At 39.5% G+C, this 17,578-nt stretch overlaps 3 protein-coding genes across 5 annotated transcripts; 2 read left to right on the top strand and 1 right to left on the bottom strand.

The window, feature by feature from the left end:
* Window positions 1-86: 86 nt before the first annotated feature.
* Window positions 87-4,747, bottom strand: capza1b (capping actin protein of muscle Z-line subunit alpha 1b). The gene is made up of 10 exons (XM_026331918.2): window positions 4,573-4,747; window positions 3,284-3,347; window positions 3,152-3,203; window positions 2,910-2,973; window positions 2,615-2,821; window positions 2,443-2,522; window positions 2,148-2,226; window positions 1,956-2,027; window positions 1,760-1,822; window positions 87-1,603 (listed from the first exon to the last, which is right to left on the bottom strand). The coding sequence occupies exons 1-10, from the start codon at window positions 4,609-4,611 to the stop codon at window positions 1,463-1,465; spliced, it is 861 nt and encodes a 286-aa protein (XP_026187703.1). The 5' UTR covers window positions 4,612-4,747; the 3' UTR covers window positions 87-1,462.
* A 294-nt stretch (window positions 4,748-5,041) lies between these two features.
* On the top strand, window positions 5,042-12,709 carry LOC113145326 (acylamino-acid-releasing enzyme-like). Of its 3 annotated transcripts, none has more exons than XM_026331915.1 (23): window positions 5,042-5,175; window positions 5,686-5,815; window positions 5,888-6,014; window positions 6,121-6,208; window positions 6,390-6,465; window positions 6,571-6,662; window positions 7,275-7,349; window positions 7,463-7,600; window positions 7,698-7,789; window positions 7,903-7,943; window positions 8,242-8,363; window positions 8,598-8,658; window positions 8,745-8,842; window positions 9,009-9,060; window positions 9,240-9,328; window positions 9,500-9,638; window positions 9,959-10,042; window positions 10,564-10,644; window positions 10,843-10,931; window positions 11,461-11,651; window positions 11,844-11,946; window positions 12,034-12,140; window positions 12,238-12,709. In XM_026331915.1, exons 1-23 carry the CDS (start codon window positions 5,164-5,166, stop codon window positions 12,341-12,343), a joined length of 2,193 nt encoding a protein of 730 aa, XP_026187700.1. In that variant the 5' UTR covers window positions 5,042-5,163; the 3' UTR covers window positions 12,344-12,709. The 3 variants fall into 3 exon arrangements, with proteins under 3 accessions (XP_026187700.1, XP_026187699.1, XP_026187698.1); XM_026331914.1 differs by having other exon boundaries at window positions 7,460-7,600; XM_026331913.1 differs by lacking the exon at window positions 5,042-5,175 and having other exon boundaries at window positions 5,593-5,815.
* A 657-nt stretch (window positions 12,710-13,366) lies between these two features.
* On the top strand, window positions 13,367-17,427 carry tlr9 (toll-like receptor 9). The gene is made up of 3 exons (XM_026333014.1): window positions 13,367-13,522; window positions 13,797-16,769; window positions 16,904-17,427. Exons 1-3 carry the CDS (start codon window positions 13,520-13,522, stop codon window positions 17,108-17,110), a joined length of 3,183 nt encoding a protein of 1,060 aa, XP_026188799.1. The 5' UTR covers window positions 13,367-13,519; the 3' UTR covers window positions 17,111-17,427.
* The last annotated feature ends 151 nt before the right edge of the window (window positions 17,428-17,578 follow it).

Here is a 17,578-nt window from a genome sequence, read left to right as displayed (position 1 = left end):
TAATAGAAAAACAGTTTCAACTGGCAAGTTTCTGAATAGTGAGTGGATTTGTATGTGACAGTGTAAGAGGAACATAATCTAGCCAAGACATTCAATCCATTTATTTGTACAACAGAATGGGGCAGTACAGTCTTAAACTTTATAACTGAATAGCACACAGTTGTAGTATAGTGTGAGGGTTGAACACAGCACATATTCTAGCTATCAAGTAACTGATCCAGAGTCAGCCTATTCAGAAGCCATGTAACACATACAGTATGATGTGGCTTGACAGAAGTCATGTAACATACAGTATATGATCTTGCCTTACATTGCAACTGCTTTGCGTTCACTTGGCATTGACCAATACACAAACTCTGTTACATTTTAGAGTGCAACAGTCTAAGACTCCAACAAAAACCAGCATATTAAAATAGAAATTTGCATAAGTGGATGAGAGGATGGAGTCCTTTACCATAGGAAAGAGATTTTGGCAAATAAATCTTGGTTAATATGAGTATGTTCTCCTTTCACAAAGGAAAAGCTGTACAGCAATGAAGTGGTGTAAGAAAAGAAAAATGCATTATAGATGCAGCAGTGTAGAAGTTGCTTCATCATATTTCAGTCACCATTGCTTGCATGGGTGGAGACACATATATCAGAGTACAACAGAAAACAAACATTCCCTCAGCCCTGACAGACACCATCAAACATGCAGGTCTACAGTGCAGGAACAGAGCTATGCTGAGGATCGTGCCATTATCCTACTCTTAACAACAGGTAGAAATACTGTTAATTTCATTAGCAACATATAACGTAAGTGTTGTTAGGTTCAACATCAGTTGGTAAAACTAGCTTGTGCCAATAATTACAAAATGGAAGGTAATTACTACTATTTTCCTGTTTATGGCCTGAACTTACTGATGCACCTGACTTCTAAGCCCACCACACATGACAATCACAAAGAAACAAAATGTATATTTTACCGCTGAAAAATGAATACCTGATATGTGAAGGTGTGCTTAATTTCTTCCATGGTTCTTGACTGTGTCATGTGATCTCTGCAGTGACATGATCATATTTCTGCATCCATTTGACCAAGATCTCAATCTTTAACTTCTGACACCTGCTTCTAGAAAAGTCTGATTACTAAATTACTGTGAATTACTGGTTGAAGGAAGATGTACTTCTGTAATGTAGCAGTCCTGAGCACAGCCCTGCACACTGACCCAACACAACTCTTTCACAGCACACACCCAGAAGTAACCAGTTTTTTTAAAACCATGATTATCTCCACAACTGCAACTTTCTTAGCGCAGACTAATATCTGTGCTTAACAGTCTGCAAATCTTCAGTCAATCTGCAATCCCTTTTTTTATGAATTCCTTGCCCCATACTGATACAGCTTTACTTTGGTTAGTCCTTGCACATGTATTCGTGAGTTGTGAGCCCAGTGGAGTCCTGGTCAATCTCTGACCTTCCACTAAGCATTCTGCATCTCCTTGCCAATTTTGTAACTTAGGATCTTATTCCAGTCAATCTTGGTGCGTGTGACAGGCAACTGGCGACGCAACGCCTTAAAGGTGGTGTCAGACATGGTCTGGTAGTTCTCACTGATTGCAGTCTGAGGAGACAAAGTGAAAGGAAAAGGAAACAAGTATGTACTCAGTTGAAAAAGATTTCTTCATCATAAATATTCCTTCATGCATGCAGTTAGCTAAAGTAAGCTATCACTTTCATAATGATACATAAAATGCATAGACCATAAAAGTTAACTTACCTGGTAGTCGTTTTCTGCGTTCTCAATAATATCAACAAATTCCTTTGCTGTCTGGTTTTCATTCTGTGTGAAAAACACATTAATTCATCACCTTTTCTCCTGCTAACAGGATGGATGACCTCTCTATATACGCCGATCTAACACAGCTAGCCCAACACGTTTGTACTTTGGTATTAAACCATTACTTCCTACTTACATTCACCGGTATTGATTCCTCTACCTCCTTATGGCTAACCAGCTGCACATTCCCATCTTCATAATAGTGCACCTGGAAACGAAACAAAAAAAAACGTTTCATTAGTATGCTGGTGTGTTACAGCTTTATACTATACACTGCTCTTTGACTGGTTATTATTTATGTATATGAGCGCTTTAGATTTCAGTTTACCTGGATTTTCAATACTCCCACCACCTGAGCAGTGGACTGACCAATAGTGAGCTTCCACTCTGATCTACAGCGACCATTCCTGTGTTGGAGAAATCAAAAAAGAAGCTTGAAATTACTATCAGACAGCAGCACTAAGAACCTTAACAGATCTGACAGACCAAATATTTCACTTTCCACCATGCAAGGAGCATATACAAGACCTTTGTGATAAAGCTATACTAGAAAATTCACTAATGTATGCTCTCAGATACATATATATTCGATTAGACTTAGAACCAGCTGTGGGTCATTATACCAGAAGTTTTTCGGTTGAAACTGATGTCCCTCAATGCAGGCTATGACAGTTTGCTGGCCATCAACTGTTTTACCATATACCTGTAACAGACAGACAGCATAGGTTGGTATGGGTAAAGTGTAGTTTAAATTGCTTAAATGATTATATTTATCACAATTTTTGTGTGCCTTACTGTGCAGACACCAGTAGGGTAGTGCTCTTTGACATATGCACTAAGGGCAGCATCACAGGCATCTCGCCAGCTTCTCAGGGCCACCTCTCCTTCATATGGCTGCACGTCGCTCACCTCTTTTCTTAGGTGGTCAAAGCGGAAAGATAAACGGTTGCGGGGATCCAGGAAACGTCCCTGACCCAGGTCACCATGCTCTGTGATCAGGACCTATAAAAAAGGAGAGAAGAATTTCTATGTCTGGCTTTCACAAGTGGTTTTCTGAGATAATTATGAAAAACCTAAGGATGAAACATACCGGCTCATCATAGCCCTCTAGTTTGGCAGGAGTAAACTGATCCATGTTGTACTGCGCAAAGGAGCTGGACAAACACAGTGGGCACAAGGATACAGTATGCATTCATAACGGCATTAAAATACTTTCCACAAACCTGCTGACCATACACATATTACTGATTGTCTGAAGAAGTGATAAACACGTCCTGTGTAATGTATAAATATTTTAATTTCAGACATTAGTCATAATTCAGTGTTACTTACTGTGAAGCTCCCTCCCTAAGGAGGTTGTCATTGTTAAGAAGAAGCCGCACATCTAGCAGGAAGAAAATCAATGTTACATTATATTAAACGCAACATTATTATCATAGGCATCTGGCCACAGACACTTCTTACCATTGAAGACCTCATTGAACTCTCCTGGTGGGGCATGGGTCACAAAGTTGGCCGCGATGCGAACCTAGAGAAGCAGATTTGATGCAATCAATTAATGAAGCCATTATGACAACATGATTGTTTAAGTCTATTATCTACAATGGAAAGAGATCAATACCTACATAGGTAACATGACTTTCACTGTTCGATAAAACAAACCTATAATCAACCTTAAAATCAAAAAAGTTGAAAAGGCGCTCTACTTTTATTTGTTTGGCTGTAGCTAATGCACTTTTAGTTTTGCAACATTATTATAATGCCAGCTTTTTTTTTTTTTTTAATCTCTTTATTGATTAGAGCATCTCAACATTTACACAGGAAAAAAGTCAGTTAACAACAGAATTAACACAGATTATAACTTCTGGAAATTTATAAATATATATTATATCTTTAGGCATTTGGAGGAAAGTGATTGTTTTTTCTTGACTACGTGTGATGTCTTTAAAATCTTGTCACAACTTTGCCTTCCATTTTCCCGTTTGACCGTGAAGATCTCTAATCTTAAAAGTGTCTTGATGTTATCAGGAGAATGTCGCCAGTCTTGTTTCTAGGTTTGAAACTGATATTTAAAAACATCTGCCTGGGTGCACGCACAGACTGGGTGCACGGAAAATGTAATTACAGCCCGCATTCACCTTTTCTAGCCGAAAGAGTTCACCATGCAAAGTCTGTTATTCATGATGATTGCAGCTTTGCCTCCAACTGGTAATGTGTCCAGCTGCCATTGGTTTAACAGTTGGTGTCACTATCGGGTCCATCTAAAGTGTTGCCACCCATATCCTGACGCCGAGCCATGTGAGGCCAAGGAGCATTTGAGCTGCAACTGAATCTGTTTGACCCAGAAATCCAAAGTAATGTTAGCCGCTAATGTTAGCTAACGCTGTGCGAGAGGAATGCACAGCCCACACGGTAATTATTACAGACGAGCATGAACACTGACGATGGGCGTCGGTGCATCCAATTTCCACGAATCCAACTACAACTAATACAAAGTTTTTAAATATAAGTGCCCATGGGTTAAATCCCTCTAGGAGTGTTTGATCCAGCCGCTATCCAACTATAAGCCATAACTAGCACAGGCTAGGAAGCTAACGGTAGCTCAAAGCACAAGTTTACTGTTTTAATGCGTAGAAAAAAACTGACATTCTCCTTCCAAGACATAAGCGTTAACTCTGTTAACCCATGAGCTCGTTTAACTCTCTACAAATCAAAGAACCTGTGACTGAGTAAAGAATAAAATATCTTCAAACCTTCTCTTCATCTGACAGCGGCTCCTCAAAGTCAGCCATCTTGGCTCTGTGTGACCCCACCCACCTTGGCTGACGGACAGAACCGGCGCTTGTCGTTCACACAACAAACTGAGTAATTATGGCGACAAGGCGTTTTATAAATACGTCTTTCTGCTTCGACAGAAAACTCCACACTGTGAAACAATTAGCACAATACGAAACAGTCTGAATAATACTATTAGAACAGCTCGAGAGGGCGTTTAAAGTGCAGATATTTTGTCTGTCTACTCCTTCCTGTTGGGGGTTGCCAAGGAAATCATCCTACAAAATAAAAGCACACCCGTTAAGCTATAGCTAGCTATGCTGTTTTAGTTGGAGGATAACGGTCTGAGTCGTCTGGCACATATTGTACATTATGACAGCGTTATATGATTCATTCACCTACTGGTGTTTTGGTAAATTCATGAACAGTTTACAGGGGCTTTTATTTTGTTTTTGAATTTGCTTCAGGAAGCTGTATCAGGCCGTAGGTTCGGGTTTGTATTGGTACTCCTACTCCATTGTGCACCTCAGTTTGAGGTTTGCAAACCAGCGACCCACACCGTCCCTGTCATGGAGTCACAGGTATGATTATCTGACTACCCTTTTGACCAGGCAACATACATACCCAGGCAAAACTAAAACTTAGTTGTAGCTAAATGTATAAACGTTTAACGTTATTTACGCCGTAAGTGTTTTTTTTTTAATAACAGCAGAATGACATTAGCTTAAGTGAACCCAGTAAAACAGACCCTGGTTCGGTTGTTTTGTGTCAGCTGCTAGCGTTACAGGAAGTTCCTGGTCTAATTAAATCCGACCACCACTGCTAAAAAACAAACTAGCTTACTCGCCTGGTTGTGTGTTTAACCTAACACACAGAATAATTGGGTCGCTTTAAATAACAAACTTAGGATACCGTTAATCAACTCTGACTTCTTGTTTTTGGTTGGAAACTAGCTCTTTGTTCATTTTTACGTTAGAAATTAGCGTATGTATGGTCGGCTAGCTTCCCAGGAAATGAATAAGGCATTGTTCGTTGTGAGACCGTGTGTGTCCCTGTCACGTAGTGTGAGTTTTTCTGCTGCGTGTTGTCAGGTGATGACCAAGCCAGAAGAAATCGCGTGTCTCTACAGGGAACTGAGTCTCTACCCGTCTTTGAGCAGAGCAGATGTGGGACCTGTTATTACTTCCCAGTATGGAGGAAAATACAGCAACATTTACACAGGTAACACTAAACATGTTCGGGTTTGTGGATGTTCACTGAAGTTAGTAACACTTTCCTCACGTTATTCTGCAGAGTGGAACCAGCGTGATCTGGAGAGGAATGAGAATGTGAAGTTTTGCCGGCAGTACATTGTTTTCCACGATGACAAGTCGGTGGTCTACTCTGGAGCCTCAGGAAACTGCACTGAGATCAAAGGAGAGTATGTGAACAGTTTGTCATTTTGTCTGGGGTACGATTTGACAAGCCCTCATGGACACAACCCTGAGCTAACCCAACAATGTCTCCTCAATCTGTGTGTCCTTCAGGCTGATTAGTAAGGATTCCCCTTCAGGAGAAATGAAGGCTGTTGTCAGAGAGTGCACAATCAAAGGAGAGGACAAGCAGTTTCTAGAGGTTTGTGGCTCAATCTGTTTGACTGAGACTCTCGCTGATCCTGTAAAATGTCTTACTTTTCTGTTGCCGTATGTACCGTGCTCATCTGTAACACTGCTCTGCTGCATTTTGTGGCAATTTTCTTGTGTCTGATACCTCATGAGATACTGAATCTTCTCCTGATCTCTATGCAACCTTTCAGATCTGGATTAAAAACATCAAGATGAAGAGCATCAATCTAACAGCCTTAAATAAACATGGCAAAGTCTATGAAGATGGTGAGTCATGAGCTCTTAAACTTTTTTTTTTAAGTTTGGCACTTTCTTTAAAACTTTGTATTTTGTCACTGCAGGAATTAATCACACACTATTTTGCAATTTTAGATCAGTTTGGCTGCTTGGTGTGGTCTCACTCAGAAACCCATCTCCTCTATGTGGCAGAGAAAAAGAGACCCAAGGCAGAATCCTTCTTTCAGGTCTGTAGCAAAAACTAGCTTTTGGATTATCACACTGAGCAGAGACTGCTCTCTGTGACTTTTAAATTATTTGGTTCCCTCAAAGTCATTGCTGAGTTGAGTTCAATCCTGCCCGAAGCATAGCAGGCTTTCTAAAAGTATTTACATAGTGCATTGTTGGCCAGTGTCGGTGCAAGTTGTTAGCCATTCTGTAGTTCTCTGAAAGGAATTGTTTGAAAATTGAAAACAAAGTTCTGAAATACATGTATGGAAAACACATGCTGGGTGATGCAGAGTGATGGTAGACTAATGGCTTCAGCAGTTTTAAATTGCAAGCACACTCACCAAATTGAATTACATTAGACATTTTAAAGGTTGTTTGTATTTGAAAGGAAGATTATTGCTCAGTCAGAAAACATTGCAAACATTTTTGGTTTCGTTTTGAATCCTCAGCAGGTATTTACCATCAGGTTCTATAAGCAAAGTATGATCATAGCCCTGATTAAGAGCAGTGAAGCATGTTTTCTGCACTAAATGTGATTTAGTCTTGAATCACAGAGGTAGACGTTTAATGTAGTAAAAGACAATGATTAATAGGTGATTGCTCAATATTGTATTGTCTTCTGTGTGTAGACGGAGTCACCGGAGTTGTCTTCTATTGGGGATGAGGAGGAGACTATGAGAGTGGAGAAAAAGGAGGCTGTAAAAGTGAATGCAATTAATAAAATTGTTGTTAATAATTATTCTAAGATATCTTTTAATATTAGGCTGAATTGTTCTGTAGCATAATTTGTAATGTTTTTACTTTTTTATTACTGCAGGGGGAGCAGTTTGTCTTCTATGAGGACTGGGGAGAGGCATTGGTTAGTAAGAGCTGCCCAGTACTATGTGTTCTGGACATAGAGGGTGACAACGTCTCTGTGCTGGAAGGGGTCCCCGAAAATATCTCACCTGGACAGGTTTGTATAACGGCTTGTGCAATAATGAATGTATGAAGAAATGTGCATTTCTCATGCTGTTTTGCTCTTGTTCTCTTTTTGCTGTAACTATCTAAAGGCATTTTGGGCTCCAGGTGATACGGGTGTGGTGTTTATAGGCTGGTGGCATGAGCCTTTCAGACTTGGCCTCAAGTACTGCCCCAACAGGAGGTGATTATTACACTGATCAGGGAAAAATTAGAATTAGATCTTGATCATCAGAAATGTCTCCATGCTCATAGATTAATATTGCAAGTACTTTGTGTTTCCCTTTTCTCTTTTAGGTCGTCTTTGTTCTATGTGGATCTTACTGGTGGGAAATGTGGTAAGTAAATAATTGTTCCCTCTGTCATTTAAGTCTATATTATCTTTTTCAAAAATATAATCCAGGTATGATGGTCCATGTCCATTGTCATGTCTTATGAGCTATTAACATCTTATTAAATTGTCCCTGTTCAACATAGTTGAGAACATAATGCAACTTGAGAACTTAAGAACCAGTTTTTGCAAAGCAAAGTTTAACACAACTTAATACCTGACCACTTCACACCACACTAGTCTAGCATAACATTGGCACAACTACATGAAATTGCAGATGTGTATTTGTTTGTTGCGTTCCTCAGAGCAGCTGTCATCGGGCACCAGCGCAGTGTTTTCCCCGAGGCTGAGCCCAGACCGGTGTCGAATAATCTACCTGGAATGTTCTGTCTATGGCCCACACCTGCAGTGCAACAGGCTCTGTATGGTAAGACAGGGTGAAGCCTCTTTTGAACATAAGATACGTTTACGTTCCCTTCTTTACAATTTGTACAGTCTTCATTGAACATAATAAGCTAGAATGGAGGTTCTGACACATAATGTACCATCGTGTAGTTTTCTGTTCTCTAGAGACACGTGCTCATTCAATCAGAAATACGTTTGAGTCAGTTGACAGATGTTGTCATATTCCTACATCTGTGCTTGCATCTTTTATTTCTAGTATGACTGGTATACTCAGAAGACCTCAGTGGTGGTGGATGTGGTAAAGAGACCTGGAGAAGGTACGGAATACTTACTAGTCACATGAATGCACCCCTTTTTTCACCAGCACTTATGTGTGTCTGTGTGTATTGCTGTGGCTTTACAGATGGCTTTACTGGTATCTACAGCTTTCAGCTGTCCCCTCAATGCTGGTCAGCTGATAGTCAGCGTATTATCATTGCCTGTCCCCAGCGCAGCCGCAAGGTACAGTGAACTCTGGAGAAATGGCTTATTATGATGAAATTAGATTACAAGGCTTCATACTGTATTGTTTGTAATGCATGTTCATTTTGCACTTAAAAGTATATATCTTGAGTATATTGTAATCAGACTGTGCCTAAAAAAAAAGCTGACACTGTCTCTCTTGTAGGATCTTTTGATGGTGGATATTAGCACAGGGAGCGTCACCTCTCTGACTTCAAGTGAGTCACTCGATACATTTATCAAATTTGCTGTTACCCACGTTTAGGTCTAGGCAGTCTTGTTTACGGGTGTTTGTCTCCAATAGCCTATTTGCTCACCATACAGTAGCAGTATTCTGGGACAACTTGAGAGTGATAATTTTAGCCTGTGTCTAATGGTGTTTTTTGTTTGTCTGCAGAGTCTGATGTTGGTAACTGGTGCCTGCTGAACATAGAAAGAGATCTAATGGTGGTTAGCTGCTCCTCTCCAAACTGCCCTCCAAGTCTGGTAGGATCAATGTTTTCAATGTGAAAAGTCTTATAGTATTTACATTTTGATATAGGGCGTGTTAACAGTGTGGTTGCATCACTTCCATTTTGGGGTTGGGAATGTGGGTGCTTGAGTGCCTTAAAATAAAATTGAATGTCTCACCTGTTGCAATGTAATTTCCATTTCCAGAGGGTGGGCTTCCTTCCACCTAGAGATTCTCAGGAGGAAGTGGTGTGGGTCACTTTGGAGGACTCTCAGACGTTGCCAGATATTGATTGGCAGATCTTGACTTTCACTCCTCCCCCAGAGCAGGACAACAGCCAGTATCGTAAGAATAGCAAAATATTTTACTGGTGTTAAAACAAGAATTTTATCAGTACCATTTGTCCATTGTTCATTTTACATAATAAGATAATATTAAAATGTAGAATAATAACCATTGTGTTTATCAGATTTAGGTTTAAAAGTTTATACATGTACTAAAACAGACATGGTAGTATAAGGAATTATGATGATAAGACTTGATGATTGACTTGTTTTAAGTCAGAAAGAATATTTGGGTCCCAAGTTTATGGAGGGTTGAAAAGATTTTGTTGTCTGTGGGTTAGATAATATGTAATGGCATTAACAAATTGTTCTGTATTGTAGCTGGCCTTGATTTTGAAGCTCTGCTGATGAAACCAAAGGAAGTGAAGGCTGGAGTGAAGTTGCCTCTTGTTGTCATTCCTCATGGTTCGTTACTCTCATTATGGTTCTGTAGTCTTTTTTTTCAGTGCAAACAAAATGAAACAGTCAGTTTTATATAATTTTTAATCATTGTATAGTATCAAGTTGATGTAATATCACAAGAAAGTATCTCGTATGTTATTTATGCTATCCTATATTGTGTTCTATATGGATACACAACATGCTTAAGTTTGGAAGTAAGAAATGTGCTTTTAATTCATGCTGCATATAATCGTAGGATTGAATCTGTTGGGGTTTGTTCCTGTTCAGTCAAGAGCTACTGTTGCTGCTAAGATTGCTATTGCATACAGTGGTTGCTATGACGATGGTACCCTCAGTGACAAACATTTAATCATATTCTTATAACCAAGCAAGGTCTTTTGTATTACGGCTTATAGTAATATATGTTTCATAGATTTTGATTCAGTGTGCAGAATAGATTTGGATGTTTATGCCTTAGAGGACAATAAGGCAGGCAGCTTCTAATGCTGTAGTCTGTGTTACTCATTGCTTGTTTCTTTCATTAGGCGGTCCTCACTCAGTGGTTGTCGCTGAGTGGCTTCTGTCCGCCTCTGTGCTCTGCAAGATGGGCTTTGCTATATTAATGGGTAAATTTGTATGTGTGTCACTTTCTTAGAGGACAATCATCAATTAGAGGTTATATCTGTTTATCCAAGACCTTCTGGTCTCTGGCTTATTTAAATCATTTCTTTGGTAAAGTGTGTTTGTCTGTCTAAGAGTGCATTGTAACGTCCATCACTGACACATAGATTGTTTTGTGTTTTTGTTTGCTTCATCTTTCACAGTGAACTATCGTGGCTCTCTAGGGTATGGCCAGGACAGTGTCCTCTCATTACCAGGCAATGTTGGAAACCAGGATGTCAAAGATGTTCACGTAAGGAAAAAAAACGAGCGACAAATGTTGTTCAACACCATGCTTATGAAGTTTTTTCAGTCATTCAAAATGAACTAAGCTCCAAAGGTATTCCTTGTTCCTACTGGTAAAAATGACTTCATGTGCTGCTTTATGGTGAGATCTTTGGTTTGTTGGTTGACGTATTTAAAGATAGAGACTTTATTGTCATTGTAGTTATACAACGAAATTTGTTTGGTAGCTCACAGAGGCCAGCAGCAATAAACCAAGAAGCAGCATAGTAACATAGTAAACGTAGTAAAAGTATAAAATATATAAAATAAAATAAAAATAAAAAGGCACTTAGTATAGTAAATAGACAAAAGGAATTTAAGGATAGAAATATAACAGCATGTACAATGTGGTAGTTGAGTGACTTCTTGTTACCATAGTTTTGTTTAAATTCATTCTCCTTCCCGTCTATTCCCCAAACAACTGAATTATTATTCTTAGCGTTTCTTCCAAACACAATTCTTCTCACAGCTTTTTTCCTTATTTCACTTCCCACCAGTTTGCGGTTGAAAGCGTTCTGAAAGGTGGTGAGTTTGACATCCAGAAGGTGGCAGTTTCTGGGGGCTCCCATGGTGGTTTCTTGGCCTGCCATCTGATTGGCCAGTACCCAGGGTTCTACAAGGCCTGTGTGGCTCGCAACCCTGTTGTCAATTTGGCCTCTATGATTGGCAGCACAGACATCCCAGACTGGTACGTAATGCCAAGCACAAACCCATATTTATGTACTCCTTTCATGACTGTCAGTCGCTCACAACTAAACACCTGAAGTGTTTTATCTTTGACAGTCTACTCTGTATATGAAGGGCACAAAGACTGCAGAAAGAAAACTCCTGAAGTCATTCTTTTGTTTTTTATTTTCACTGTTGATTATGATTTTTACAGGTGTGCTGTTGAGGCTGGCTACGACTACAGTACAGACAGCCTACCTGACCCTGCTCTTTGGGAACAGATGTTGAACAAGTCCCCCATTAAATACGTCACACAGGTAAAAGTATTTCTGTATGTGCCACTTAACTGTGTGCATGTAACTTGACTGTTGTTTTTACTCAATGAATTGATCTTACACATCCAGGTACAGACGCCAGTATTGCTTACCATAGGCGAAGATGACAAGCGTGTGCCTAACAAACAAGGAATTGAATATTACAAAGCTCTGAAAGCAAAGCAGGTGTCTGTACGGTAAGCAGCTTTTCTGACAGTCTTGTTGTCTGATGTTTTTAGTAGTTATGCCAAATGTGAGCTGCATAACATAGCTTTAATGCTCTGCTGTGTTTAGGTTACTGTGGTATCCAGGAAACAACCACTCGCTCTCCAAGGTCGATGCTGAGTCTGATGGCTTTATGAACATTGCTCTGTGGATAATTCAACACTTAAGTCAGTAATGCCACATACATAGCAGCGTCTTATTGCTGCTGTTACTGCCAGGAATAATTAGGACACAACTATGTGTAGAGGATGTGATAATCACTGTTTGGAGAACAGTGTGAGGTCCAATTCAAAGCCAAAGCATTGAATGTGCTCTTTAACCGGGACACACTTTGTGTACGTGTTCTTTATGTGTGATCTATCTGTGGCTATGGCTGTTTGCCACAGTAATTTCTACTAAGCCAATGGAGAAATAATATCTTTAACACAGCACTTAAATACAAGCTGTTTTGATTCTGCAGTTTTATTTATACTGTTTCTTGTTTAATTCTAGCAGTCCATATGTACACCAGAAAATAAAGAGATTTCCAGTGTGTTCTTCAGTGCTGGGGTTATGTGAACATAGGTAATTAATTTCTCACTACACAGTTTGTTTTTAAATAAATCACTTTCTGTAGATTTCACGATACGGTGCACTTAATAAAGCATTTGGAAGTTATAACCACTCTGAGATGAATCTTGGTGGATTGTTGTGCCACCATCCCAGTTATAGGCAGTTTGCAATGAAAATATTAAGTTAACAAAGGTGAAAAAATCCCCTAGGGAACTCCTCAGACCCCCCTGGACAAAGACACAGCATATTAGTAACAGCATCTACCACACTGCTGTTAATGTAAACCTCTTGTTCTTCCAGTCAATGCACAAAACACACTTGGGTACAACAAATTAAATCAAATGGACATTTGAATCATGATCAAGTAGTATATCACTTCCTTACATCTTTCTTAGCAAGTTGTGAATTAAGGAAGTCGTCTGTTTTGTCTACCAACAACGGAAACAATCCTCCCCTCTCTGCTCTGTCAGTGCTGTCAGAAAAGGAAATGGCTGAATAGGTTTGATTTATTTATTTATGTTTTTATATAATCCAAATTGATTTTTTTTTTAATTTGTTTTTATATCATTTGAGGTGTTATTAGATACCCCTGATTAATTTGAATTAGTACACATGATTTACATCAGGCTGTTGCGTATATGACCACATGCTTTCACTTCTGCTTAAATGGATATGACCATTTTCGTGACGCTGCTCAGATGTTTGGACGCCTTTTCTATTCAGTCGTGTCCGTGGTTTGTTTGAAGATTGCTTCAACTAGCTCCTGATATGAATTTTTAAGATACTTCTTATCCCTGCTATGGTAAGTGAGATAACATATTCTTCTTCCATCAGAAATGTACAATATTTAACTGTTATGAAATCACAGTATTTACTTGTGATTGTTACGTAATAAGGTTTCAAACTTGAAAAAAGCCAGTGAGATTTCAAAAGCAATTGTTTGAAAGTGCTTAGGCTGCATGAGGTCATACTGATCAAGACAGTGTGTGATTCTTATATAAAATTAAATAACATGTACAGATCATATTTTCTGAGTGATCAACAAACAACTGAATAAGTTTACTTTCCTTTTTCAGGCTCTATTAAGAAAAATCTTCATCTTTAGTCAGGTTCTTGTACTAGTGAGATGCATAAATACCATCTTCTTCCCATGTGAGACTGACATGAATGTCACTGCTGTGGACTGTTCTGGGAGGTCACTCAAGCGTGTCCCCATCATCAGGTCTACTACTGTAGTGTCACTTAATTTAAGTTGGACTAAGATACAGAAAATTGGGCTGCATGATTTTGCAGGCGTCCAAAACCTTGAGACTCTGAAAATAATAGACAATTGTCGGCCTGGTCGACTGAGGGCCCTTGAGGAAAATACATGCAAAATGGAACTTGATCACCATGCCTTCAAGAACCTAGTGAAGCTTAAATCTCTCTTCCTGTCAGGAAACAGCCTCACCTCTATACCTTTGTTGCCTGCAAGCCTGAGTTTTCTTGATCTACAGAGTAATTGCATCTTCAACATTATCAACCCTTTAAACACACCAAACCTAGAATTTCTCATACTAACTGGGAACTGCTATTATGCAAACCCTTGCAACCAGTCATTTTACATCAGTGAGAAGGTTTTCAAAGAACTCCCTAAACTCAAAAACCTTACCCTAGGGTATAATAACTTTACCTCTGTCCCAAAAGGACTGCCACCTTCGCTGAAAAGCCTGGATTTAAGGGAGAATAAAATCGCAAGTATTTCAGAAGGAATATTTGCCAATTTAACTGTCCTGGAATATTTGAATTTGGAGTGGAATTGCCAACGTTGTGACCATGCAGCAAGACCCTGCTTTCCTTGTCCAAACAATCAGTCGCTATACCTACAGCCAAACTCATTATATGCTGAGAACAGCTCCATCACCTTCCTAAGCCTGAGGGGAAACTCTCTGAAAACATTTCCAGATGGCCTTTTCAGACCACTGAAGAATTTAAGAAGTCTGGACCTCTCTGACAACCTGCTTGCATATGCTATACAAAATGGCAGCTTTTTCAAAGAGCTGAAGGGCCTCACTTGGATTAGCCTGATCTATAACTATGAACCACTGAAGACATTTCAGGAACTGATCCTGTCCCCTCATATTGGCAGTATGTCTCATTTACATTCTCTTCTCCTGAGTGGTAACTTTTTCCATACACTTTCAAGAGATAGCCTTAATGTGCTGTCAAAGCTTATACATCTAAAAAAACTAGAACTGAGAATGAACTTCATCAACACGTGTAACGTGAGCAGTCTGACAGCATTGTCATCTATTAATAATATTGACCTCTCTCAAAACCAGCTCACTTTTCTTCCATGCTATCCATATCTATCATCTGAGATTGTGGCGCAGGGAAGCTGTTGTCAGAACCCGAACTTGCGATCAAATAATTTCCATGACCAACCACACGTTGCAATAGAGCAGGAAACCACATCTGTCAGTGACATCTGGGACTCAAAGCAGACAAATCTGCTGGAAATGTTGGAGGACAATGTGTCATGGTTTCCATCACTATGGGATTTTAAAAATAATTTCTGTCGAGATAAATTAACATTGGACCTGTCTCAAAATGACATTCTGTTTCTTACTAAAGATGTGTTATTAGGCATGGAAAATGCTGTTTGTTTAAACCTTTCCTTCAATTATATGAGCCAGGCCTTGAAGGGTGGGGTGTTTGACAACATGAAAAAATTAGTCTTTCTCGATTTGTCACAAAATAGGCTCGATCTGTATTACAGAGAAGCTTTCAGTGAGCTTAAAAACACTTTAAAGGTGTTGGACATTAGTCACAATGAGTTTCACTTTAAAATGAGGGGCATGGGACATCGTTTTGAGTTCCTTCAAAATCTGACCAACTTGGAAGTCCTAAGTCTGGCAAACAATGAAATTGGGATGAGAATAGATCGAATGTTGAACAGCACCTCTGTGAAGTACCTCTACTTCAATGGAAATCACCTGGACATCATGTGGGGGTCTGATAACAACAAATACACTGATTTCTTCCAAAGCGTGGTAAATCTTGCCTATCTGGACATCTCTAACAATGGTCTGCAGTCAATCTCACCAGATGTGCTGTGTAGCCTCCCAACAAGCATTAAAGCCCTCAGCATCAGCAGCAACCTACTGAACTATTTCCCGTGGCACAACATCACAGTACTCAGCAGTTTACGTCACCTGAACCTCAGTCAAAATTATCTATTTTATTTGCCCCATGGCATTGAATTTGGAGTCAATTTTTCTTTATTGGACCTCAGTCACAATCGCATCAGTTCTATTCCTGAGGATTTCTTCAAAAAGGCAAAATCCCTGAAATTTCTGTATCTCAGCCACAATCATATCAAACAGTTGGACCATCAGTATTTCCCTTCCCTTTTTGAAAATGGTACCATGCTTCAGAAACTCACCCTGCATGCCAACCCCTTTAAATGTGACTGTGATTCATCTTGGTTTGCAGACTTCTTGCGTAATACTTCGGTACAAATTCCTTATCTCACCACAAATATACTATGTGAATTCCCAGAATCCCAGCAAGGTCAGAGTATACTGTCCATGGATCAGCGTTCCTGCCAGGACATATATGGTAGCTTGGCCTTTCTTGTCTGTTCGTTTCTGGCTGTGACATTCACTGTTCTGCCCCTGCTGAAGCATCTCTATGGCTGGGATATGTGGTATTGCTTGCAGGTGCTTTGGGCAGGATACAAAGGCTACTCCCAGCTGGGAGGTACTGATACATGTTATCACTATGACGCTTTTGTGGTGTTCGACACCCAGAACCAGGCTGTGAGGGACTGGGTCTACAGTGAGTTAACTGTCAATCTGGAACACTTGGGTCACAGAAAATTTAATCTGTGTTTGGAAGAGAGGGACTGGATTCCTGGGCTTTCGTGCATCGAGAATCTACACAATGCTGTCTACCGCAGTGTGAAGACAGTGTTTGTGCTGTCCAGTGCTTTTCATGATGGAGAGACAGCGAATGGCGTGATCCGCCAGGCTTTCTTCATGGTTCAGCAGCGGCTTCTGGATGAGAAGGTTGGCAGAATTTACTTTTTTACTTTCATTTACTTTACTTTACATTTTGTATATGTCAGTCTCACCCCACTCTGAATTGTTGTCATGTTTTCACAACAAAACAACAACATTTTCTCTGATTATATCCAAACAAGGTGGATACAGCTGTGCTGGTTTTGTTGGATGAGATGTTTCCCAAACTGAAATATCTTCAGCTGAGGAAGAGGTTGTGCAGAAAGTCTGTGTTGTCCTGGCCGAGAAACCCAAGAGCCCAGCCACTTTTCTGGAATCAAATGAGAATGGCATTGTCATCTGATAACCTCAAATTTTATGACAGCAACATGAGTGAAAGTTTTATATGACTGCCTCTTAACGGCCGATGGAGAAAGCCTTGGTGAAAAAACACTCAATCTTTCCATTATCTCATTTTGACAGAATTAGCCTCTTAATGATGTAACATACAATATGTAATTATACGACATGAGATTGTGTTTTGTTGGGTTTAACTATCTGGTAATTATGTTGCTCTCTAGGGTTTTTCAAATGTTATTTAACTTTTTAACATTTTTACTCCTCACATTTTAAAAGATAGAAACCTTGTCTTGACTGCACTGATGCTGCTTTTGTGGACTCTAAAGTGAAATGATATATAATAAATTGATATTGAGCTGTATATATATGCACTTCACTTGCTTTTACCTGAATTAAGCAGTTTAATTGTGAACTGTTAGAGGGTAAAGTGGTGTACCTGTGTAGAAACATCACCAACCCTCAGAATTTCACTTCCCTTTGTTTGGATGTGTTTGGAGGAAATGAAACTTGTAACTGAT

The sequence above is a fragment of the Mastacembelus armatus genome, chromosome 7 (assembly GCF_900324485.2).
Source record: "Mastacembelus armatus chromosome 7, fMasArm1.2, whole genome shotgun sequence".
In the NCBI taxonomy this organism is placed as follows: domain Eukaryota; kingdom Metazoa; phylum Chordata; class Actinopteri; order Synbranchiformes; family Mastacembelidae; genus Mastacembelus; species Mastacembelus armatus.
This window is presented reverse-complemented; position numbering and strand designations above follow the sequence as displayed.